We start from the raw sequence: 25,597 nt of genomic DNA on the forward strand, positions 1-25,597 counted from the left end.
TACATTCACCAAACATAAAGCTTTCAATAAGAGATATGTCTGAGCTGAGAATAAGAAAAGAAGCTGTCTGGAGTTGATGTTCATGCGACTGTCCTGCACGTATGTTCATCACTGCACATACTTCCCTCACAGCCGTCCGGCTCTACTGTAAGCCCTCTTGTTTGGGGGCATCAGAGGGACTCTTAATTGGTCCTTCCAGGCAGGTAATTAGCTCTGATGGCATGCGCTCCTATAGAGATGTGAATGACAGGGCCACAGCCACGTCCTACCCCTCACCCCAGTCACCAACACACACAAACAGAAGTAAAGACTATGTGACCCGAGGAGTTGCCACATTCTCTGGTCATTCTTGGGAAAAGACAATAGGTCCGGCTGGCTCCCTCACAGCAGGGGGACGGAGGAGCCGCAGCAGCTGTCCCATAGTATCAAGCTTCAGTGGTCCCAGCAGCCTCAGAAACATCCAGCCCAGAGGTTTTTTTTTTTTTTTTAAACTTTTGTGGGGACATATTTACATCTCATTAGCAGGGAGGTACAAAAGAAGTATTAATTTAAATGTTCCCTTAATCCCTGTGCTCTTCCATTGAAAGAGACTGTTACACAGCAACCAAAGCCTGTTAAAAAGTCTTTAAAATTTGAAGCTTGGTGTCTACTTAAAAATGTTTTAAATGTTATTACTGCAAAACAACATATATGTTTAACTGAATGTGTTACGGCTGTGCCAGAGGGGAGCAGAACTTGAAGAAATATGGAACATATAAATTGACTTTGAGTAATCACACACACATCACACCTTAAATTAAAAAATGTTGTCTTTTCATGACCTTAGAATGAAAAAAATGTATCCACCGTTTAACAGACGCTTCTTTCACAATGTGAACTTATGCGAAAAAGTCTTGGTTGGGCCCTAGTGCGTCACGTGATGATGAAATTACATGGTTTGGCCACTACTAAAACTGGCTTCACAGCCTGGCGCTCATCCTGGGGGCATGGGTCAGCCATGTTGCACCGCCATGTTTCTACAGCAAGCAGGAAGGACAATCCAAACACTGGTTCTCTGGAATGCCTGTTGCTTTTCTCATGTCTTTAGCAGCCACCGAGGGGAGGCTGAGATGAGGGAAATTCAGTTGTTTGCAATCAGCAACCTCACCCTTAGATGTCACTTAATCCCACACACTGGACCTTTAAGGCCTCAGTATCCTCCATCAGAACTGTTTAATTAATTAATTAACATGCTGTAAAGAAGATGGTGTGCTGGAGTTTTATATGTTTATATATTTACTGCAGCACGTTTGTAGGATACAAGATTACAAAGTGAGGGCTAATGTGATTAAACGTATATTTTGTGCTGTAGGATTTATTATTTTGTGTTTGTGAGTGAATGTGATCCTGGAGGTATTTTCTCAGAAATCAAACCAAGATGCACAAGTCATCTCTTATTCTCCTTGTTAAACGTCTACGTCTAAAACTACAAGCATCTGAAATAGTATCTATAATATTCAGAAGTGGGTCTTGAGAGGCTTCAAGGATGAACTAATGTCCTCTGGACGCCTGGTCCACCTATAGAAAATGACTTCAGCGTAACTTCCAGCTGCGTTAGTATGAATTCAAACTATTCTCTTCCACAATAGCTTCACTCAGCTTCGGCCGAATGCCATTTCGGGTCTATTTGTATCCATGGAAGACAAACAAGTACCAGGAACCCCAGCGAACAGAGAGCATTGTGGGTGAGTTGCCTATTCTCTGGTAGAATAATGACGACAAAACAGGAATTTTGACCTTGTTCGGGGGAACACATCCTGGGGCACGCAAGCAACAACAGAACAATAATAGCTTTTCCTAAAAATATAAGGGCCTGACAGAGAGTTTCCATTACAATGGCATTGAGAAAGGAGGAGGGGCTTTCTCCTGACGAGACAGGAGCTCAACACAGATCAGATTCATTTATTTCAGGCTGAGAGAAGGACTGATGAAGCTCACTTGTCCAACCGTGTGCCACGCACTTGGCTGGACTGTTTAACTATAGGTATATATATATATTCACTGTATTTTATGCCGTATTTCAAAGCACAAGCTTAAATATAAATGCTATGTGTAGCCATTCAAAGTCTGCCTGATGCTGTTTGTTTGTTTGTATTTTTATTGTTGTCAGGTTTTGCCAAATCAAAACCTAAATTTTGTTGCTTTCAGTCTCAAGTCAGGTAAGTTATTTAAGGGAGTCAATTCTCAATTAAGTCAGTGAATTGATACTTCATATTTTTTGGACACTTTACAGTAACACAACAAGCTTTAAACACAAAACTGACCCTTTTAATGCTTTTGACAGTTGTCACCCATTCGCCGGAATATATTTTAGTTTCTGCAAAACAACAGATAAGTTTAAATAAAACGTTTCCTCATGTTGCTATGTTACGTTTCTTTCAGTTGAATTGTCTATCTCTCTTTTGTCACTATGCTTTTCTAAGGCTCTGCTTAGGTTTACACACAAAAACCACTTTGTTAAGGTTTGGAAAAATCATGGTTTGGCTTAAACTACCTGTTTTAGGGGCTTTTATCACAGATGGAGATGGTCCGACTTTCCATGGAAAGGGGGGGGGGGGGGGGGGGGGGGTTTTGTCCCCGACAAAAACATCTGGAGATGTCCCCAGGTGTCCTTAAAGATATCCAGTGATGTGACATGAACCGCGGTTGGACGTTTGGCATATGTCTCGTTGGCTATAATGGCTATAAGCTATAAAGATGATCTTTTCCTAACCGTTACCAAGTGGTTTTAACGCCTAAACCTAACCGGACCACGAGCACAGCGATGTCACAACATAGAAACCTAGATTTGAAGTGTAAAGAAAAATGTACAGTACACACATTTTTGTCCATCACAAAAGCGTTTACTAAAACTTGGATTGAATATTTAACAAAAACCTGCCTGATCAGTTTATGAGGAACTTAATAACCGCAGTCCTGTCAACATCATGTTTTCCTGTCTTCACCCTGGATCCTCCGTCAGCTCCTTGCACACCTCCACCACATGATGTCTGAGCCGCGTTATCGAGCGCCCTTTTGACACATGCCGCTATTTTCAAATCCAAGCTCGCGTGGAAGGATACAGGAGTGTCTCCTGGACAAGGCGAGTGGCGGCTGGACGTCCAGACTCCTGGACGGGGTGGATACCGGCCATCTTGACCCACACCCTGAGCCCGCTAACAGAGGTACAGCAGCCACCTTGGCTAAGTGCATTCCCCGAGTTGCTGGCCCAAATCCGTGCTTGACCCCGGCTGATAAACTATGCTATGGATAGACCACTGGAGAGTTTTTCCTTTAAAATTAAAATGTTTCCACAACAACAAATGGTCCTTTGGGCTGTTTTTGTTCATGTTATCGGCCATTTTAAAGCCCCAAAACCTGTATACTGTCCAACCAACCCAAAAATATCAATTTTATATCAGTTAATATCATCATTATTTCACGAATATATCACTGGATCACTAATACATAAGGGAGTATACAGTATGTGGTTAAAAACTGTTGAACTGTGGTAAAATGCATGATGTAATGGAACAAAAGAGCAGAAAAATGAAGGTAAGATGAACATAATTTGATGGAGTGAGTGTCAGTAAGCGGGGTGAACTGTACAGACAGACAGGAAGAGAAGGTTCGGCAGCTTCGGGAGGCTCCAGGTTTGGCGTTGAGCTAAGCCCGGTGAAGTCTGGCCTGCCTCAGTCGTCTGCAGACAGTAATTGGTCGTGACTGCGAGGACCCTGCACCCGCGTGTTCGTGGAAGGATGGGATTAACACGTTACGGGTGCCTCAGATCCCGGCTGAGGAGCTGATAAGATTTTTTTCGAGGCCTTTTTGTGGGTGATGCTCCAATGAGGCCCAAGAGAGGATACGGGGTGAGGGAAGAAATGAGTTTTACATGTCTCCTGGTGACTGTGTTGAGTTGGAAGAAGCTCAGATGCATTTCCAAGTTCAAAAAGAAGAGATATACAGAGAAAACAATAAACTTCAGCCAATGGTAGAGTGGTAGGGTGATATGAGAGTGCTACTAACAGGCACTAGACGCAGACTTCAAACCTAAATTCCTGAAATAAGGTCTGTGGTTATCACAGGCTTTAGATATTTACACGTTTTGTTCAAGGACATAAAATACATCAATACAATTCCCACAATTTCATCACAAAGCGCTCACGTGTCGGCTTAAAGCGGCAGTTGCTTGTTTTAAGAACAGGTGATATCCATGTACACTTATTTATTTTCACTTCTTTAGGTTTGGTCTTACTTCATCCCTTCATTCTTCTGCCACAGTTTCTTTGTGCTCGTTTCTCTGAGTGTGGCAGGGTGACTCCTGTACAATGCTTCATCTCGGCAGTCCCCTCGTTCTTATCGTGCCCTGCAGCTTGGCTGGTTTGGGCAATATAAATGGGACGTGCCCAGAGGAGAGACGCCGGTTCCTCTTTTGGGTCCACACATTGTTTCGTCTGGGCCTGTATTTATTTAGATGTAAATCAGCTCGCAGAGAGTGTTACGTCCTGTCCTTGTGTAGTGGGCGGTGGACTGGGGCTCATTTGTTGGAGGAAGTCAGCCCCATCGAGATTGGAGTTCTGCAGATTGTTTTCCATTATAAGGCTGTTATTGATGTGAGGGGGTGACATCATGCAGCCTCACCCTTCAAGGCAGGGTTTGTGAGAAAGAGCTCCCACACCCATTTCTTATTCATTACTCAGCACGGTGAGGATGCTGGACTTCTTTTCATGTTTTAACTAATACGATGCTGCGGGCTACTGGGCATTTAAAGGTAGATCAAAAACACAGGTTTGCAACATGCTGTCAATCCCGACTTAATCTTTTAATTAGACCTCTAACAACTAGACAAGTTGTTAGAGGTTAAATATACGACATTCACTGCCATTGCACAACAGCACCAGTGTCTCCGGCGGCACAATCCTTCACTCAATAAAGTTGGGAAAGAAAAGAAAGCACCTTATATACAAACACTGCTTATAAATCTAAGATCAAACTGTAAAATTAGGCATCAAATATGCATCAACATTCTGTTACTGCACAGCCTACTAAAGTTTATGACAAGTTTATACAATATGTTGTGACCATTTCAATTTTAACCCCTACAAAATATCCCAAATTATCAACAGAATATGAGGACAGTTTTGACTGTTTGAGTTTTGTTGTGATGTCCATGTAGAGTGTCACAGAGATATCTACTGACGTTAGCATGCTAACCAGCTAGCCCCGGCTTAGCCCGGCCCCAGAGCTCCTGTGCTAGCGGTGTATACATTAGTACTCCCCTGGTCCCTGAGCTCCCAGTCCATATCGCTAGCTGGAAGGCTAATCGAGCTAACTAGCTACAGTTAGCAGTAGTTATCAGTTACTCTAGTGATATGCTGCCCCCTTTTTCTTTTAGGTATGAACTTGACAGGTGGCCAGATCTTACATATTACATGTCCTTGAAGTTGAGTTAAATGGGACTGAACAGCAACAAAAGCAGACAGCAAGAATTCAAGGGTTTGTACTTTCTGTGCATTCATCATATACAATGTGTGAAGATGCAATTTAAATGCTCAAAAACTTGCATATTGAAATCTGACTAAAAAGGTGCAGAGTAAACTAATAAAAACAATACTTCCAGCTTGTTCTAGCACAGACTAACAAACAAAAACACTTAACATACTGCCCTTGATGAATAATGCACTCCACCTTTGGGCTAATTAGTAACAGTCACATCACCTTTATTTGACCTGTGACTGGTGGTTGCCCTGAGCCAACCAGTGAAACATTAAAAACAAAAAAAACTACATTGAGATGCAGCATCGGTGCATTGTCCTTGTCTTCACTCCTTATCATCATGTTCCTGATGTTAGATGCACGTTGTAAACATTCTCCAGATTGCAGACTTTCTCTTTTTCAAGGACACAGCAGGATGCAAACGTGCTGCTGTAGCTGGACTACTACTAGTCCCCCAAACTAAATACTCTACACACAGGAAACAGTGGTGGCTGTGCAGCGGTTAGCACTAACAGCAAGACAGTTCTAGGTGCAAAATCCACCTGATCTCCCTGTGTGTGTGTGTGCGTGCGTGTGTGTGTGTGTGTGTGTGTGTGTGTGTGTGTGTGTCTTAAACCTCCCCTGTAGGTGTGAATGTGAGTGTGAATGACTGTCTATATGTGCCAGCCTGCTAATAGACTGGAGACATGTCCATGGTGTACCCAACCTTTCCTCCAGCGTGAGTGTGGCTCAGGATAAGCATGTATAAATGACATGTATATAATACTGTAGTAGTTTGTGATTCACTTTGAAAAGGCGAAAGGACACAGAGACCTCGTTAGCTATTAACATGTCGACTTTCTAATTTCCTTTCACTCCCAAGATACTCGCAACACAATCACGTGAATAAATCCCTTCTCACATGCATGTTTGTGCCAGTTCAAACACTTGGACGATAGATAAACCAAAGAATCTGACACACTGTCCATCAAACCCCAAATCTTCAGCAGGTAAATCTCAAACAAAAAATTTACCTCATGAACACTGCTGAGAAACTGAATACAAATGATTGACAAGTGACTCAATCAAGAGTTTTCTGATCCTCTGTACCTGTCAAAAGAACTTGAAGTATAGTATAGTATATAGTATAGCTAAAGTGATCCCAGACGCCCGGACCAGAGACGTCTCCTTTACGAAACATCTTAGAACTCACCTAATACCAAAGTATTAATGTATCTGACATGAAAATTACTTAAATATCAAAATAAAAGTAACTTATGTTTGTTTGTATTCTAGGAATCGGCTGATTATTGGCCTGGCCGATTATCAGATTCAATAATCAGTATTTATTTTAAAAAAAAGTTTAAAAATGTGATACTTTGTCTTTGATACAGCATCTGCAAGGTTACTAGTAACTAAAGTAATCAAATAAAAGTAGAAGAGGAAAAAGTACAATATTTGCCTCCAAAATGTCATTGAGTGGAAGTATAGGGTAGCAGAATTTAAAATACTCAAGTGAAGTACAAGTACCTCAGAATTGTACTTAAGTACAGTATTTGAGTAAATGTACTTCGTTACATTCTGTCACCTCCTTTTTAATGATCCTTTTCTTAAAGCCAGCTTTTAGTGAATGTTAATGCAAGTAAATTTTTTCATTTAATCTTATTTGATAATTTAATCCTATTATTCTACCCCTTAATGTTTTGTTTGCCACATTTTAAATTTTGTGTTGATTTTTATTATATATACACTTTAATGTAAAGTACTTTTATTTTGCATTGCATTAACGCTGCTATAAAAATTACTGTTAAAAATATATTTAATTTATTTGGTTAGTTCTCAAAAGATGATTTAAAACGTTTTGTGGGATTTTTTTTTAATACATTTAATTAAATTTTATTTTATTGATAACATCGAATCAAATGAAATGATTGGATGTGTTTACTAGAGGCCTGCAACAGCAGCAGTTACTGGATTTTTTTCCTTCCTTTTATTTGTCAGAGCATCTGATTTATTGATTGCTGTCTGGATGTTAAGAGAAATATTACGCTTTAATATTTCATTATTTTATACAGCTTTTATCTTGCTGTTAAACACTTATAATGACTTTGCATGTTTTTACTTTGTGTACCTGTTTTTTGTTTTTCTCTGTTTTTTCTTTGAGTTTTTTATGTATAAAATGTGCCATATAAATACAATGTATTATTCTTATTCTTATTCTTATTCTTATTATTATTGTTATTATTAATATTCTTATTCTTAATATTCATATTATTGTAAAAATAAATCATTGTTATTTCAAATGAATTTTCTTTTTATATTATAGTCTTCTCAACAATCCTCCTACTGTACTTTTATTTCATTAAATACCTACATTTGTGTGTAAATATATAACATTAGCTCCCTCCTCTCATCACATTGTTCCTTTTAAACCTCAGGCTCATCCTCGCAGTTCCGTCGCATGTCCTCTCCCGGCTTCCGTAGACATTCCTTCGCTGTCAGTTAGTGTGCGGTGACAGACAACCATCGGTGAGCCACAAATCCAGCTCCAAGTGGAAACTATGGAAGAGATAAACAACATTGAAGTCGCTCCGTGCACAGAGTCCGACTATCTGAAACCGTTCAGGGTGCACTACAACCAGGTGAGGTGTTTCTGTGAGATAACCGGTGATAGAGGATGCTGGATGCTGAAGGCTAGCCCAACCCCCCATTCATTTTGCAGCTAGCAGGCTAGGCTAGCATAACATGAAGGCTAAACTGACCTTAAACACAGACGGTGACAATTATAACAAATAATACTTGAAACACGATGACCGAACAACCGTATTCGCTGTGTATTTTACACACGTCGGCTCAACAGTTGCCTCTGTGTTGGACATGAACCAGAGGCACCTAAGAGATAAGCTAGCATGCTAACGCTAGCTTGCTGAAGAGGTTTTGTGGTTGAGCATCTCGTTAGCACATGCTTCATATTAGTATAAGGAGGTGCAGATAAGATAACGTGGTTTAGCAGTGTTACGTGGTGTTTTCCCGTCAGGACAGCAGGTCAGGTGAGACTTGTTGATCTCAGCTGTCAAATTGGCTGCCATGTGAATGCAGTCAGTCAGTGTGCTGTAGAGTCTGTAGGTCAGAGGTCTTCACAGTTCAGGTTAACATGGAGCTAAATTGGCCATTTATATAAGGAACATTGTGGAGCCTTGTCTGCTAGAAATCCTACTTTAACTGGCGTTTGTTGCCACAATGCAATGACACAAGAGGTCCAGCATACAACATGAAACACTGCAGGATGAGAATGTGTAAACAGCTCACGACAGCTGCAGTCATTTACATAAATTATTTAAAATGCATATTTAGCAAGTCTATTTGTCCTATAGTTCTAATCAAACTGCTTCTGCTGATGGGCTACAACCTTTAGTTTGTTATTTGTCACTTATTGCCAAGGTTTGTCCCAGCAAAATTATTTGTGTTATAGTTAGAATACTAAAATCGTGGCATTAGACGGTCACAGGCAGTAATGATCTTAACCCCATACAGTTCATTTGTTGACATTAAATGTGACCAAAACATTTTTATATCTTCCTTCTATGTTGGATACTGCACCTTCAAACTCACACATTTTTTTATTAACAGTGCATTCATGTGGTGTCAGAATAATTGGAAAACCGTATTACCGTCTGGGAAAACGCACGTGAATGCCCCCTCAAGTCGGAGCAACAACTTTGAAAGTCTGGTACACGATTTGCTGAATTTGATATAATTTGATGCTGAAAGATGTATATTGTGAAATATATTTCATGGCTCACATTGATACGTTTTGGCATTGAGTGTAACCAAAAAATTGCTATCATCCTTCTAAATTGGATACTGCACTTTTTTGCCTGAATTGAAAGCGCACAGTGTTTCCCACAGGATTTTGTGAGACTATGGTGGGTGAATCTCGAACCCTCAGGGGGTCCAGAGGCTTCCCTGCATCCCCAAAAGAAAATTTTTTGCATTTATTGACCTGACATGAGGTATAAGACACTTTGCCGAAGCAACCGCGCAAAACTTCAGAGATCTTCAGTGCTATTATGAGAGATGAAAAACATTTTTGGATTAATATGAGATTATTGTGCAGCAAATTAGACTATGGCAGACTGAATTTTATAGGCACATACAGAATGTATATGTAGGTTTATGGACATGTTAGTGGAGTTAATTTTATAAATATTGAGAAATTACACGTATATCATTATATTGGCTAACTCTAGCTAGAAATCAATCATGACCGTTTAACATTCAAGCCTAAAAGAGACTTGCATCTCTTTTATGTTTTTGTAGTGCTTTTTATGTACAGTCAGTAGTCGTATAGATCTACTTTGGCACATTCATGCCAGCATACCCTGTCGGTCTATTCTATAGGGCTTGAAGATGCTTGTGTAGTCGCCAGCCATCCATTTATAGCTGCCTATCCAGGTCACGGTGGCAAACAGGGCTGGCAGAGTGGATTGTGTGTGAGTGACATCTCATCAACTGTACATTTATCTCGTATTAGCTGCCTCTGTATTATGCATCACACACTCAACCTTGTTAACTGCATACAGGTAATTGAAAAGCATGCGATTGTGATCCTGAAGCATCACTCAAAATCTCTACTACTATGCTTGATTTATCTACTTGCTAGGTGTATGATTAAAAAAATAGATGTATATTTGCAAGGTCTTCCTGCTAAAAGAAAACAAAGCGTGATGACTGTGTGTCCTGATGGTCTCCGGCAAAGTGAGAAACGCTTCCTCACCCAAACATAGGCTGCAGTCCAGGATGAATTTATTTTTAGTTTCAAAATATTTGTGCACTTTCTCTGTTCCTGGCTTCTTCTGTTGTGTGAAATCTGGATAGTGACAGTGGTTTCAGAAAAGGTATTAAGGTAAAACTCGATCTTAAAGCCTCAAATGCATTGACACCTTCTTTACTTACTGATTAGCAGATGTAATTTAACCTCGCACGCCCACCTTCACATTGGGCAGCAAAACCCAACTAACATCTACTAACATCTGGCTTTTGTCTTCAGTGGGAAAGGGTACACTCAGCATTCATTACCAGGCCAAATACCAGTATTTATTAGATCCAGGTCATAAGTGATAGAAACATGACACCCTTTTCCGGCGCAAAACTATGATGCACGTTGAAGTTGCGTCATCGTTAAGTTGCCGTTGTTGAAAGGAGAACCTGAAGTAAAAAATACAAAAAGTAACCACTTTAACACTGTCACTGGCCTTCATGCTGCTTTCTACTGTTCCCTGTTTTCTGGCATGTACGATTTTGAAATTGTCTGCTTGTAGTGGGAATGAAGTGTTTTTAGAGAGTTTACTACGGTTGTAATAGTACTAGTCTTCAGTCATTAGCCCATGCAAGATGAAGGCTATTTTGTTCAGTCTGGCCATTTCACAAATTAACTTGCGATGCAGCTGGATTCGCAAGTTCATTTGTTTTAGCTAGGCTACAAGCGATGTGCTTTGTGGACTAAAACACAGGTGTTTAAAGGAGCACTATGTAGTTTTGGGGAAGAAATTGTAATCAGAAGAGAAAGATCGTTATTGACAGATTTTTTTATGCCTAAACAAACTAAATAAACAAACTCTCTTTGTTTTCATGACTGGATAAACTGAATAAACAAACTGACCTTAAAGGGCAACACATTTACATACTGTTTTACTTTTATTTTTTTTATCGTTTATATTTGGCGGACCCTGCCACCTTTCTAGCTTCACAATGTGTTCTGGGGACCTTATTTTCCTCTGAGAACAGCTTTTTTATTTACTTACGAGTTTGTATTATCACCTCATTAATATTGTATTAGGATTCTGAGTTTGAATTTCTGAAAACTACACGGTGCCCCTTTAACAAATCAGTGCCCTCTGAGGAACTTCTGGCAGCAGGCGTAGTTTAGGTGTGATGACAAGTGAGAGAAGCAACTGTTTGTTTGCAAACAACAATGGCAGCTCCTCTGAGGGTTGGCATTGCTGCTATAGCATCAGCTGTACTAGAACTGGTGAGTATGATTTACCAACTGCCTCTGCCGCTTTTGCTCTCCTACTGTTGATCTGATTGGTTGAAAATAGCCGTGAAAGACCGTAAGAGACGGAGTGTTTCGTCTGACATTCGGCCTCCTGTCGGTGAGTGTCTGTGGCCCTAGTTGTAGGGGTGTGTCTCCCACTGATGACGCTAGTCAGCCCTTGTTGACGGCTTTTTGGTTGATCGAACAGTAAAATTGTCTGAAAAGCCCGTCTGTGAGAGAAATTAGTCTGACTGGCTGTTCAGCTAAGTGAATCAGTGCATGAATGTTTCGCCTCCGCCTCTTTGCCAGTGCCATTTCCAAGTTTTTATCAGAGTCTTCTGGATTCCCTTTTCAAGTGACGAATACAGACTGCCGCTACCTGGTGGTGTGGCGAGGGATTACCTCTCACGCAGGCGTAGAATGTACACGCTAGTTGGCCATCGGTTAAAGTCTTTGTGGTGTGTTCACGTGCAGCTTTATGACCGAGACACAGGTGACATGAGGGGATGCAGTCAGCCATCATTGAAATAGTGTGTACGTCTTGGCCCTAACCAAAAAATAGTTAATCAAAGTGTTCATCTACGATTTGAAGGTCCTCGTTTGTCATGTTGCTTTCAATTTAATTAGCAAACTGAAGTACCGAGGCACTCGTGTAGAGGGGAGCGCAGTGAGGAGCTTTTTCCATTTGGGGTTCACACCTGTGACAGCAGAGGGGGGGTTGTGTGGGTTAAGCTTGTCAAGAGAATAGCAGAACGGCTAAGACAGCAGATGGACAACAAAGGAGATGATGGTGGACTCCCTCTCTGTCCTGTCCTCCCTTTCATCCTCGTCATCTCTCCTGTGCGGCTCGAGTCGGGAGGGGCTGCTCAGGGACTCCCCACAAAGGCTTTTCAATCACACCGAGGGAGCATCTCTTACCCAAACCTTTTATGTTCATCAGTACATCTGCAGCTTAGCCACTGGTCACTAACCGGAGCCTATTCACACGCACAGACACACACCCTAAAAAGTAGATAATGTCATGCGTGAGAGGCTCTGTTCGTCATTAGTGTTTACTGGTGTTTTGTCTCCTCTCCCTCGCCTCCCTCTACAAAGCAGGTGATTGTCCCTCGTTGACTCCGGGAAACCCCTCTTATCTCTGTTGCCTCGTGCTTACGTTGAATCACGGGTTGCTACTTAGAGCAGGATAATTACCTTCCACTCATTCATTATAATGATTTGAATTATTCATCTGGAATTATTTATCTCGTATAGCTTACAGCCCCGGTGGCCCCCTTCAGCGAATATGAGATCCATTATGATCTTAAAACACACATTTTCTCACATGAATAGTTGTTTAAAGGCTTGAGCTGGAGTAATGGCAGTGCAGTGGTCCTCGTGTGTGTGTAGGTGGAGAGAGGATTGTCTGCATGTTTTAAAACTTTGATTTAGGGCGGGGCAGTAATGCAGTACGATGATTTATTGCGTATGAGTGGAAAGTTAACTACATTTATTTAATTTTAATTGGATCATCTAATATCCTTATTATTAAAATCCTGAGACCAAGTCATTCATGGGCGCACTGATTCTGACTTGCTGTCTTTATCTTACTACGTTCTTTCACTACAGATTAAGTCATGATTAGATGCTAAAAACTAGGGGCCGATATTCAGCGTTTTTCCGATTATCATTTATAAATGTGCTCATTTAGCTCTGATGCAACATTCTCTCACACAATGTCCCGCCCACAACCCCACACATCACAATTAATAGCCTATAAACACTGACTAATCTGAATCTGCAAAGTAACTAGTAACTAAATTTATCAAATAAATGTAGTGGAGAGGAAGTATAATGTAGAAGGAAATCAAAATACTCAAGAAAAGTACCTGAAAATGTAATGACGTGTTGCACAATCCACGTCGTAGCAGAAAGTGACACTGGTGACGAAACTGCTACACGGGCCCACCCCAAATTGAGTATGATTGATCTTTCATCAAAATACTTAATATAATAAATCTACTGCTTCAGTACTTTAGTAGCCTTAATATGTTGTGAGAAATTAAAGCCTGCATTGATTGGATTAACACAGATGTAGGCTGTGGTCGATTCCTGCTCAGTTTGCGCTGAAGGGACATTTACACGTAAACTGACTTGATTTGATTTGAGGTTTCGATGCTTTCTGTGGATTTCACTGGAGGACACGGTCACATGACTGCGCACTTGAAGGGAGTGTGTCCTTGACACTGGATTTGACACTCATGGATGGGAACCACTTGCCAGGTTGTTTTAACGCTGCAGAGCTGCACTTTCATCATCAGTTCATGCAGGTGCAGATTCTTCTGTCATTATCATTTTTAAAGTCTGCTCATCATTAGTTCGCTGGTTGTGATGTGTGTGTGATAGCCCCGCTGCCTTTGTTGAAGACAGAGACTGAAGCTGAACCCAGAAGAAAAAACTGGAGAGCACATGTTGAGATTCAAAGAGTGCTATTGTAGTTGAAGATGGTAGTTTTTTTTTCTTTCTGCTGCAGCTGCCGGCTTTACAGTGTAGTCAGTGCAGGGTGCGTGTGTGTGTGTGTGTGTGTGAGATGGTTGTTAGACTTTAAGCACCTAAAAGATCAAGACCATACATCCCTCCCTACAATAGCCATTCACACAGGAGTCTGTCATTTCTGATGCCCAAAGCCAGAGGGACCACATTAATTTCAAGGTCCTGTGTAGCCTGTTCCTGCTTCCCTTCCTCTCTCTCTCTTTCTGTCTCCGTCTATGTCTCTCTCCCTCTCTCTCCCCACGGGCTAATCTCTCTGTCGTAATCCATGTCGGCCATGATTCTCCGTCTCCCCTGGGCCATTCAAGCTGTCCCCGCCCCCCCTCTCTCAGCAAGTGGCCCGAGTAATGAGGGGAACCCCACCATCTGTGAGTGGTGACAGGACACTACAGAGGAAATGTGTGTGCGTGTGTGTGTGTGGTGCATTCATGCTGAGCGGTTTTAAAGTATGCATTTTCTGGAGAGGAAACGTGTCATCTTTTGAGTGTTTGAACAGTGTAATCAATCAATGCTGAATTAATTGGAATACTTTTTTACTTTCTCTGAGTCGCTCACTGATATTACTGGTGTTGTTGGTTGTGCTGTTTTCTGAAAATTAAGACCATGTTTTCAAAATCCTGCGTCGCCCTGTTGGAAAGGAATTTGCCTCCCTGAAATCGCTGAGGTTTTCTAAATAAAAAGACCTCCTTGGACGTGAATTTTTTATCATCAGCTTTTCACACCTTCACCATCTGCTTCTGTTACCAGAAATCTCTGCAATTGGTAGCTCCCTTGTTGCCCTGTAACTCTTCTTGTTTGCGCTGTAGAGCAATATCACATTACGTCTGAGACGCATCTTTTTCTCCCTGTTATGGCCTTCCAGTCTCGCACTAAGTTTGGGTTTTTTCACTCTAAAAATTAAGCTTTGTTGCAGAGGCAGAATGGATGGACAGTTTTGTTCCACCTAGCGGAGGTAGTTACAGAGTCTGTGTGTAAGGGTAAGACAGGAGCACAGGACAGGGGTGTGACGGTCTGATGGCGTTCAGTCTGACAATCAAATAAAAGAGAAATGTCCCACACTTCAATTCACAAAGCAATGTAACGAGACCAAACAAGACTAATGTGGTAACAGGTAGTGACTTCGTCATCTTATATGAGGAAGGAATTACGAATTTATACATGGCAGCGAGAGCCAGGCGACTCCTGCTGTTTACTGGCCATGACTATGTGATGCGATTTCGAGCAAAAAACAGACTGTGAGAGTGTGAACCCTGTCGCTTTATTGTGAGAGGAAGGCCTCAGAAAAGCTGCTGTAAAGCCACTTGAGCTAATCTAGCTTAATGGTCAGTAAACACCTCAATTTATTGTGGTCAGGCAAGAGCCTATGGGCTTTTTAATGAATTATGGAGATCGGCTCTTTCCCCTAACATCAAACCACAAAACATAGATTTCTCTTTTGAATATTGCTGCTGCATTGTTTGTACCTTTACAACTCACCTTTCATCGACTGATCATTTGCTTAAACAACTACTTTAAGAATGTCAACAAAAGAGGCAATCGAATATCCCAAAAAATAAGGCTCGGTACTGCTGTAAAGTATCCTAGCTATTTAAGCTTCATTACAAATAAAATTCAATGTGCAGTAAGTGTTCGCTGTGCAGCAATAGCAAGTACAAAAATAAAGACATCATTCGTACCAACTTGGAATTTGACAGATCTGGTGTAGATCAATGTTAATAAGCAACATTTACCTATGCTAATATCCCACAATTTAACTGTAAAAGGAGCGTTGAAAGGAAAAATGCTTTGGCTCATAAATTATTCAATAAGCACTCTATACAAAGCAACAAGCCACGAGAAGTGCGTCACCGCCTCGGTCATGACAGGTGATTTATCACAGACACACGTCTTCACACCAGTTTTACTTTCGCGGATGAAAAGTGAGCGGGGTGCGGCTGGCTTGGCCTCAAGCAGGAATGATGGCATGTAAGACGCTCGCACACGCTTGTTGACATGACAGGTTTTTGTTGGAGTAATTACACTTGGTGAGTGTCTGCAGGGCAGGCATCTTTCACGACACGTCTCCACAGTGAGGAGTTTGGATGGTGTCACCGTTTCACTAATGGCTGACAGCTAGAGAAAAGAGGAATCTTATCGCTTTTGTCTTCAGGTCTTAAAGGCTTAGTGTATAAATCACTGCAGTTTGAGTAGGCAGTGTTGGTTTATGGGCAGTAACAATGAATCTCTTGTACATCCTCCTGTACATCCTTTTATGTAAAAGAAAGAGACAAGCAGTCGACTGTCAGATTGGGAGAATTATGACTCAGTGCAGAAAAGTCGATCTGAAACTTAAAACACAATTATCAAGATCATCACTAGTTAGGGCTGCACGATATGGTCTGATCATCATATCACAATTGTTTTGACAGATATTGGGATTGCGATATGATTCAGGATTAGTCGGAATGGTCATTTTTGCATCATAATTTTCATTTTCACTGAAAAGATCATGATGATCTGTGACGTTGGTTGGGGCCAGTACCAAACAAACCTATTTTCTTACATCTTGAGAACAAGATTTGTAGGCCAGAGCATCTCTGCAGCAACACAGTACTTCATTATAATGCTGTTTGGTCACCTATTTTACCTTCATCAAAAAACTGCAACTTCTTGCGATTTGGATCTTGCACTTGGACATATTGCAATTTTGATTAATTGTGCAGCCCTATCGCCTGTAATGGTTTTGTTCAACAAGGCTTTGCAGTCCTTAAACTGAACCAGTTTGATTCTGAGACATAGTGGACGTACCCATGTACAGTACATCGTGTTTATGTTCTAAGCCAAGGCTACTTCTGTTGTTTTGGTGAAGATGGCTGTAAAAGTAAAGTGAAGTAAATTCATCTTTTTGTATTACTCCTGGATCACTACAGGTATGCTATGTTTTAAAATGAGCAAGTAGTCACAGAAAAAATAAATGTATAATGTTTATAGAAATGAAATATTTTAATGCATCAAAATGATAGTGTTAAAATTTGAGTATGTGGGCTTTAGGAAGCAATGGTTGACCTTATTCAGCATCTTCTGACATTTATAAACCAAACAACTAATCAATTAATTGAGAAAATAATCGACAGATCAATCAGTAGTGAAAATAATGGTTACCTTAACCCACCACTCGCTGAGAAACATGACTGTTTTGTATTTTTGCTTGACGAGTGACTTCAAAGGTTAAATCATTTATTAAATCTGTCTAAAGATTAATTAACTCCACTGATAAATCCACGTGCTCTAACAAATGCCAATTAAGATTCAAGTCAGTTATTGAGGTCAAGAATTAGGACAACCTCTCTTTAAATGTGCACACAGTGAGCCCCTATCATAGACCTGACTCAGTTGCTGTTACAGTATATAAAGGCGATATCATAGCAGCACCATAACTAAACCTACACAAACTTCGGCTTCATGCTCTCATTTCACACCACAACATGATAGTTAATGATGCATGAACAGCATTATGCTAGCTTGGCTTCACATTGAGGCCCTGCGGCTGTGACCTGTTAGGTCATGCACCGGTCGATTGACCGTTTGTTGGGATGATGTTGAAACCTTTTTTTATAAGCTCTTTCTTTTAACCCAAACGTTATCGTACAACGGAAGCTGGGATGAAAGTATGATTTAACGTAGTTTTTATGGGTGAACAGTAAAGAAATGGTTTTGTTTATAAGTCAGCAAGACAGCTTTATGGTGCTTTCTTCAGTAATATGCTATTATTGTGTCTGTGTCTTTGAGGATTTAATTATAATATCGAGACCAAATTGCAACTTAATGGTATGGAGTGCAGGTGAGCTATTGTTGTTCGAAGGAGGAGGTCCACACTTAATTAACCCTACATTTTGAAACTTACACAAAGTGTGCTTTAATTCCCGCTTTTTCTCCAGTCTTTGCAGGGAGGGATGTAACTGTGAGGCCATAGTGTTGCAATTCAAAGGTGTGTGTGAGTTTACTCCCTGTAGATATAAATCTTAAAGTTGCACAATGCAGCTCTTTGGCGCGGTGGCAAAAACCTCCACTCAAATCTTGTTGCTACAACAATAGTTTTATTATTTCTGATTCTATCAGTGCAATTAGCTTGCCATTTCACCTCCTCCCTTTTCTTGGGTGGTACTGAAACTGCATCAGCACACCCGCACACAAGAAGGCACATCTATTGTAGCTGCAATAAGCCTGTTCTAGTGAGGCTGTCAGCCCTGTGTCTGAAAGAGCTTGTGGGTGGAGAGGAGGTGTAGCCTAAATTTGAATCAAGGCCATATTTCCTCAGGCATAGAAAATGTAGGCCGACTTTACCATATTTGTGCAGCTTGTAATGTGGATGCTGAGTTTATGTTTCAGTTTAATTCACATATCTTTGGTGATTTGTAGTTTGTAGTACATGTTACTCTAACAGGAGTAATATGTCTGGGACTATTTTCAGCTGCCAGACTTATCATTTAACTCTGCTGCGTTGTGGTGCACAGACTTAGTTAAATATCTGCAAATAAGTAAGGTTAGGATGATTGACCAATTAGTGCTGGGTCATGCTAACGAGGACTCGCACAAAACGACGTACAGTTGGTCAGCTATCAAGTTCACCGGATGTAGATGTCAATGCTGTTAGTCTGAAACGGTAACTCTAATAATTTTGCACTTTAAAGTGTGTTTACAGGTCTTGGGGAGTACTACAGCATCGTGACAAAGTAGTATAAAGCCTTTTGCGGCTCCAGAGGAAGCTGCATGTAATCTGATAAATTGCCTCCAGTGATGTCACTCTGTGGGCTAAGTTGAATTGTGGGTAATGTAGGTGCCATGTTTTAAAAAAAACTGTCCACTCCTCCAGATTTGTTCTCCTGTAACACTGCTTGACTCACTATGGATGTTTTGTTAAAAATACAAATGATCAAAATCAAGCAGAACCACAAATGTCACCTTTTTTATTCTGCGCATTCTTCTTCCTTTTCAAAACCTGGTGCCTACATTACCCACAATGCAACTCAGCCACTGAGAGACATCACCGGAGAATTTATCAGATTTCATGCTTCCTCTAGAACCACAACAGGTTATATAGTACTTTAATAAAGCTGTAGACGTTTATACATTAGTGGACTTTGACACCTTGAACTGCAAAAATGTTTGCTCGCTTCACCTGGTATGAATGAAAATAACCTCGAAATGAACAAGTTTATCAGGGTGTTAACCTCGTTGTTATGTTAACTATAAAGTGATGAGACAACAATCAGAAAAGGTGTGTGTCACTGCCCACATATGTTCAATCTCTGCATGCCAGAGTGTTTCCAGCGATCTCTTTTGTGCCGGTCACACACCTGCCTCATCAGCTTGATTGTAATTGCGTTGGTGGAAATTTACTGAAGGAGTGTTCAGCTGCACATCCTGTTGATGTTACCATAGGTCATATAAACATTTAGTTAGTTAGTCATCAGGAATCTCTCCCAGCAACTCAATCGTCTTGTAAAGGCCATTGATTTTTTCTATATACTCCGTGACAGTGTGGACTGTGCATCATTTTCTGACTCAGGATGCAGAAGAAACAGTTACTGCATTAGACTCCCAACCACCCACAGTAGTCCATGGGGGTTGGAAAATAAAAACAATAAATACGAGGACAATAACAAGACAAAAAACCGCATAATAAGACATTTTTCCCAGGTTTGATTCACAGGAAGTACCTAAAATTTCGCCCCAAGCTGTTCATTTCTGACTCCAAGAAACCGCCATATTATTGCCAGTGTTTGGGAAGAAGGGAAGAAGAAAACACATTACTATTTCTTATGCCAAGTTTTTGTTGTTGTTGTTCAAAGTTTGCATGTTTCTTTCAGGGACTTTTTGTTGAACAACAGTTGATCAAGTGTTCTTGTTCAGTGCATGCACAGTGCCTTTTGCTTTGTACGTGCAGATGTTTTTGTCGGGTGTGGTTTGAGATATTATTTTTACATGCCCGAGCGAGCATCTATTGTAGGGCAGTTGATTGCATCTGCAGTGATCATATAATGAAAAATATGAGAGGTGATTTGACGTCCTGCTGTACAAGTTACATGCAGCAATGAGAGTGTGAAGTTACGGTACACCTAATGCACCCTTTTGTATACACTTCTGTTAGGGTTTGCAAAGAGGCAGGCAGGTTATAAAACCAAAGGTAAGCATTATTACCAATACCGGATTTCAAAAATCTAAATGCAGGCAAAAAAGGCTTGCAACAAAAGGGCAGGCAAAAGTGAATCTAAGAAAAAAGTAAGAATACAAAACTAAGAACAAACCAGAAATCTATTGGGAACAAAAGCTGAAACACAGAGGACACAAACACAGGAAACATAGACGAACCGACACCAGGACAAAAACAGACAAACTGACAAGGAAGTAAAAATCACAGCTTAGATACGGGGGACTAATTAACAAATGAAACACAGGTGAACATGAAAAAAGGTGGGGAAAAGACAAAGAGAGGAAGTGGGAAGCAAAGCCTGACACATGAGGAGAGAACCTACAAAATCGAACAGAAAATAACTGAAACAGAAACCCAAAATCATGACGCACTTCTGTTGTATGCAGTTATGAAATCACATTGTTCGAGGATTAAAATAGTGTTGCTCTGTTGTATTTACTGACTCTGTTTATTTTGTCTTATTCCTTCACAGAATGGCACAAAGAAATCCTGGGACTTCATGCGTACTCATGACAGGTAAAACACCTTTTATTCTCCACTGTTGGATGGAAACCTATCCACTTATTCCACACACATGCACAAAGAGAATGGTACAGCTTGCTGATGAAACATCAAAAATAATTTTTTTAGAATAAGTTGAAGCATAAAAGCATCTTAGAAAGGGTTAACAAGAAATTATGTGGAATAGGCCTAAAACAGAATGGAGTCTGGTTTGCAAAGCCAACGTTTCACTTCCAGAGAATATCTGCCAATAAAATAGCTTTGAAATGTAAAAAGAAAAAGCTGCATGTTTATGTCAGGAGACATTTTGCAATCTGAAGAGCTTGTTGCTTAAGTATCTGAATCTGATGTAGCTCCCAGGGATCAACAAACGAGTATGATTTTGCCGATTTGAGTACTAAGGAGCTTGATTTGCACAAATCTTGACCCATATTTATACCCCATATTTCCCGTCTCTCCTTTCTTTTTTATAGCAGGATGTTTTTTCAATTCAACTTCAATTCAACAAACAGATGAAAACAGACCAAAAAAATGCAGCAATTTTTTTATTGTTATTATTTTTTCCTTTTTTTAGTAATGTGAAAATATATAAATGTGATAATTCGCTGTTTGTTAATTTTGACTGAAATCCAGTCTGAAAAGTGTTTGTATACCATTATTCTCGTGCATCTCTAAAATATGCCAGATACTGGGAGGACAGTCACACATACACAGACTTTTTTCTTGGGAACTGGCGCCCTGTTATTCTACTTGGCAATGGTTATAAATGTCCAAGCTTCACAGGGGGCACTGTAAGAGAAATATCACACATTCCTGTCAAACCCCCAGTTCCTATTCCCTGTTTTGCCCAGGGTACCATAATGCCCTGAGGTAAGTTTTGGGTCATTTAAACCCTCTTTCCTCCACTCCTGACCCCAAAGAGAGGGCCCTGTGACAAATAGTACCACTGAGACAAAAGCAGTAAACTTAAAATCCTGTATTTCCAAAAGAAGATAGCCCATGGGAACATTCAGCTGTCCCCCAGGTGGAAATTCAGTCAAAGTGTTATCCCCCATTCAGCGTGTATTGAACGAATCCGGGGTTGTTTTGCGATTCTGTTCAAGTGTGCATGACATTTTCTTCTCAGCAGGACACTTGTTGTCATACTTCAGGTGCACTAGCGAAAAATGTGGAAGACACATTTGTCGGTAATGAAGCGTAAAATGTTTAAGCGAAGTCAAACGAAAATCTGTTTTTTGAGAGCTGCTTCTTTGTTGGTTTTGAAACAGATTACTTATGAAATGAGTTGGCTGTTTGTTTCTTTTGGTGTATCTTGAAGGTGTTGGTCTCAGTGGCCATTCAGATAGAGTTAATGCTGTTACATCATCTATCCACTTCCCACCACTTATCTTGCTGCTCCTTGGGATTTCCAAGGTGTTGGCAGGGCAGATGGGATATTTCATCTCTCCAGCATGTTTTGGGTCTCCTCCTGGTTTGATGTGCCCAGAATAACTCCACAGTGGAGGCGTCTAGAGGCATCCTAATCATGTGCTCAAACCACTTCATGCCAGTTTCTTCTCAAGCTTAAGACCACCTTTGTCACCTTTGGGTTTAGGGTGAGGAGTGTGAGGGACTTCTCTCATTTTGGAAATTTGTATCCACAATTTAGCTTGCATACCTTTAACAATGGACAAAAAACAAACAAACACCAACACCCACTAACATCTGTTTTTTGTCTTCAGTGTGAAATGGTACAATCAGCATTCAATCCTGGGTTAAATAACCCTGCAGTAGTTGCAGTTATTTTTTGGCTCTAGCTCAGATCAGCAGTGATGGAAACACAGCATGCTGGTGGACACGTTAATTCCTGCCCCTTTTTTGGCGCGATGCTACGACGAGCATTGAAGCTAGGGATGTTTGTGTGTAAAGTTTGTGTGAGTTTGAAAGAGAGACTGAATAAAAAGATGTAAAAATGGAACCACCATAACATTGTTTCACAAAACAGAAAGGGAAAAACTCATCTACTAGTGATAGGAAAGGGGTCAATCATCTATTTTTTGTGTGTTTACGTATGTTAAAAAGGCTTAGGTTTATAAAGGTGCTTATTTTGGTGTACAAAATTGTATTATTCAGTTGTTACGTAGAGCTCATGGCCATAGATGAAGGCTGGAAGGTAGATTGGAAAACTCCACCTTTAAATTTAGCTTTCTCTTCACCTTGACAGTCAAATACAACACTGACTTAACCACAGCCGAAACATCAGTCCTATCGATCTCACACAACGTTACCCAAACGATGAGATACATTTGAGGGTCCAGATACACCAAACCGTCATTAAAGAACCGGTGGCAATAAAGCTCAACTGTCGTATCGCCTCAAGTCGCCTGTGTCTGTGTGTCACACTGCAAAAGGTCCAAAAAGATGCTGACAAAGGCCAACTAGTGCCAATGGTGCAGGACAAGCTGCAAAAACTAAGGCCACAGACACGGACGGCCATCAAGTCGGAGGGCACTGAAAGGTCTTATTAACAAACATACAATATTGAAATCTCCACACTGGACGTGGACATTTCTTTCAAGCAAAATACCCACCAAGAACATCCTTCACTAACTCCAAATCTACCAAAACACATGTAGACTGGATGGACAAAGTCCCATTGCTTTCTTATTTTGACACCTATGTGTTTATGGGAGTGTTTGTGTACTGGTGCTTGCCTACTGCTGGAAAGGACTTTTAATGGCAGCCAGTATTTTTAGTTCAAGAAGTTTATGAGCCTGCTGGCTGCAGAAAGATGAAGTCATTTGCACTTTCTGCTCATGAGTCTTTGTTCACATCCATGTCTTTCACTTGCTTTGAAGAATTTGATTATGTCTGCGTACTTATGCATCCCCAGCCAGCTAATACATAGCGAGGGTGCACTTTTGGGATTCATTTGGATCAATTTGTAAACACAGTCACACAAGCAGTTTAATTTCCCACTGGCAGGCTCCAATAAAGTTTTCAAAGATGATTAAAGTAAATAAGATGCAATGATGCTCAATTAACTGTGTTCTAGCAATTCCTTTTATTCAGTTCATTAAACTGAATAAAGCGTCTAAAAATATGTTTTCAGGTCATATGAGTACAATTAACAACAACAACAAAAAAATCTTTTCCGTGTCTATTTGATTGATGTGAAACGAAAGAGGACAAGGAGTGCATACAAAGACATCTCAATCAGCAAAGGTTTTAAAAACTTAAAGAAAATGTGTGTCTGGACTTGGTTGGTTGCGTCCGATATGTGATTGAATACACAGCATATAACCCAGTTTATTCTTATTACAACAATGGCCTAATGGCTTCATCCCAAAAGCTCTGCAGCCCAAGTGGTAGTCACCTTAGTCCTGCACCTCGTATGTCTGCCATAACCCACTTTTCCCGCTGTCAAGCCAGAATCCCCGCAGAGAAAGCTTAACGGTGCATGAAAAGTCCTGAGTGTCCGTTTAGCCTGCTTCTTGGTTTAACCATTAGAGCATTTTTTCAGCGGGAAGCTGTAGAACAGCAGTAATGGTGTGGAACAGCACTACAAGACCCAGACTAGCCCCAGGGGACAGCTTCCATGCCTCAGGCCTGTGTGTCCCACTTTTGGACCAAGTCTGCCACATTATCTTATCCATACTTGTACACTTCAGTGGTAATATTCCCCTGAAAGACTTCTTCCATTTTGCAGCTATCACTAATATCAGTTTGGGTTTTTCATAGCCTGGATGTTCATAATAGACTTTCACTTTAAATATCTGTATAAAATCAGTTTCAGACCAGGAACAACAGTGAGAAACAGGTTGCAATACCAATGTCCTGGTTCCCTCTCACCATGGGAAAGACAGGGCAGGGCTTCCTGCTCCCTCCGACACATCCGCTTTCCCAACACAGACCCCAGGACTCAAGTCTCCACTGGCAGCGTCGGTCACATTCACAGACACTCAACCACCTGAGTGTGTGCAATTCACTGGGTGCCTTTGGTTGAGCATATCATGCTCACTTTCCTGATTTTATCTTCACATCCTGCTTGTTTTTGGTAGTTTTAGTATACGTTTTGGTTTCAATTTAGATTTAGTACTTAGTCATCAACACATTTAAGATTTTATTTAAATTAGATTTATGTAGTGCTGCATAATTAATCGAAAAAAAGTTAGAATGTGTGACAAACAGCGCAGAGCTGCTATGGCCTGCAAATCTTGTTATCCAGATGTAAGACATGTGATGTGTGAGTTAATAGTTATTTTTAATCATATGACGCAGCTCTAGATTAAGTCATCACATACTGTAATACATTACTTTTGCTTAAAAATTACAGCAGATGTGTTATACTGTACCAGGACAACTGTTGCCAAGGTATGGTAGCCCAGATGTGCCAAACCAGGGAGCAAATGTGATAAAATTGCTGTTACTGTGTAGCGTCGCTAAGAAATAAGATAGTGGTGTATCTTGATACGGGATGCTGACAGAGTATGGGTTAGCATGAAACATTTGTCATACACTGCTGGAGTGTTCCCCTTTTTGTCCGGACAAATCGTTGTTACATGCCCTCAGAAACTGTTTGGAAAAGGGCATGCACAGCAAAAATGTTGACGCCAGTAGTTTTTCATAGGAGTTGTTACGGTTGGTCCAAACAACTGTGTTTTGGCCACATGCACATAGGATGAAGTCTGGCAAGATGGATTTGCGAGATCACGTTATCTTGCAAATTCAGATGCCTCGCAAGGAAACCTTTTTGTTAGAAGTTAATCCCTTTCGACTAGTTTTTAACCACATCTTACACCCAGTTTATGCTGCCTGCATCTGTGTAGCCACGAGGGTTAGTGTAATGTAATTTCAACAAACAT

At 40.6% G+C, this 25,597-nt stretch overlaps 1 protein-coding gene across 1 annotated transcript in view; it reads left to right on the forward strand.

Annotated features, from left to right (window-relative positions):
- Positions 1 to 7,944: 7,944 nt before the first annotated feature.
- nudt14 (nudix (nucleoside diphosphate linked moiety X)-type motif 14) overlaps positions 7,945 to 25,597 on the forward strand; it is a 29,345-nt gene continuing 11,692 nt past the window's right edge. Inside the window, exons 1-2 of the mRNA XM_084378507.1 lie at positions 7,945 to 8,135; positions 20,725 to 20,768. Coding sequence (XP_084234633.1) covers positions 8,055 to 8,135; positions 20,725 to 20,768 — 125 coding nt within the window. The 5' untranslated portion in view covers positions 7,945 to 8,054. The remainder of the gene's footprint in view (positions 8,136 to 20,724; positions 20,769 to 25,597) is intronic.

This window comes from Pagrus pagrus (genome assembly GCF_965226575.1).
Source record: "Pagrus pagrus genome assembly, chromosome: 16".
In the NCBI taxonomy this organism is placed as follows: Eukaryota; Metazoa; Chordata; class Actinopteri; order Spariformes; family Sparidae; genus Pagrus; species Pagrus pagrus.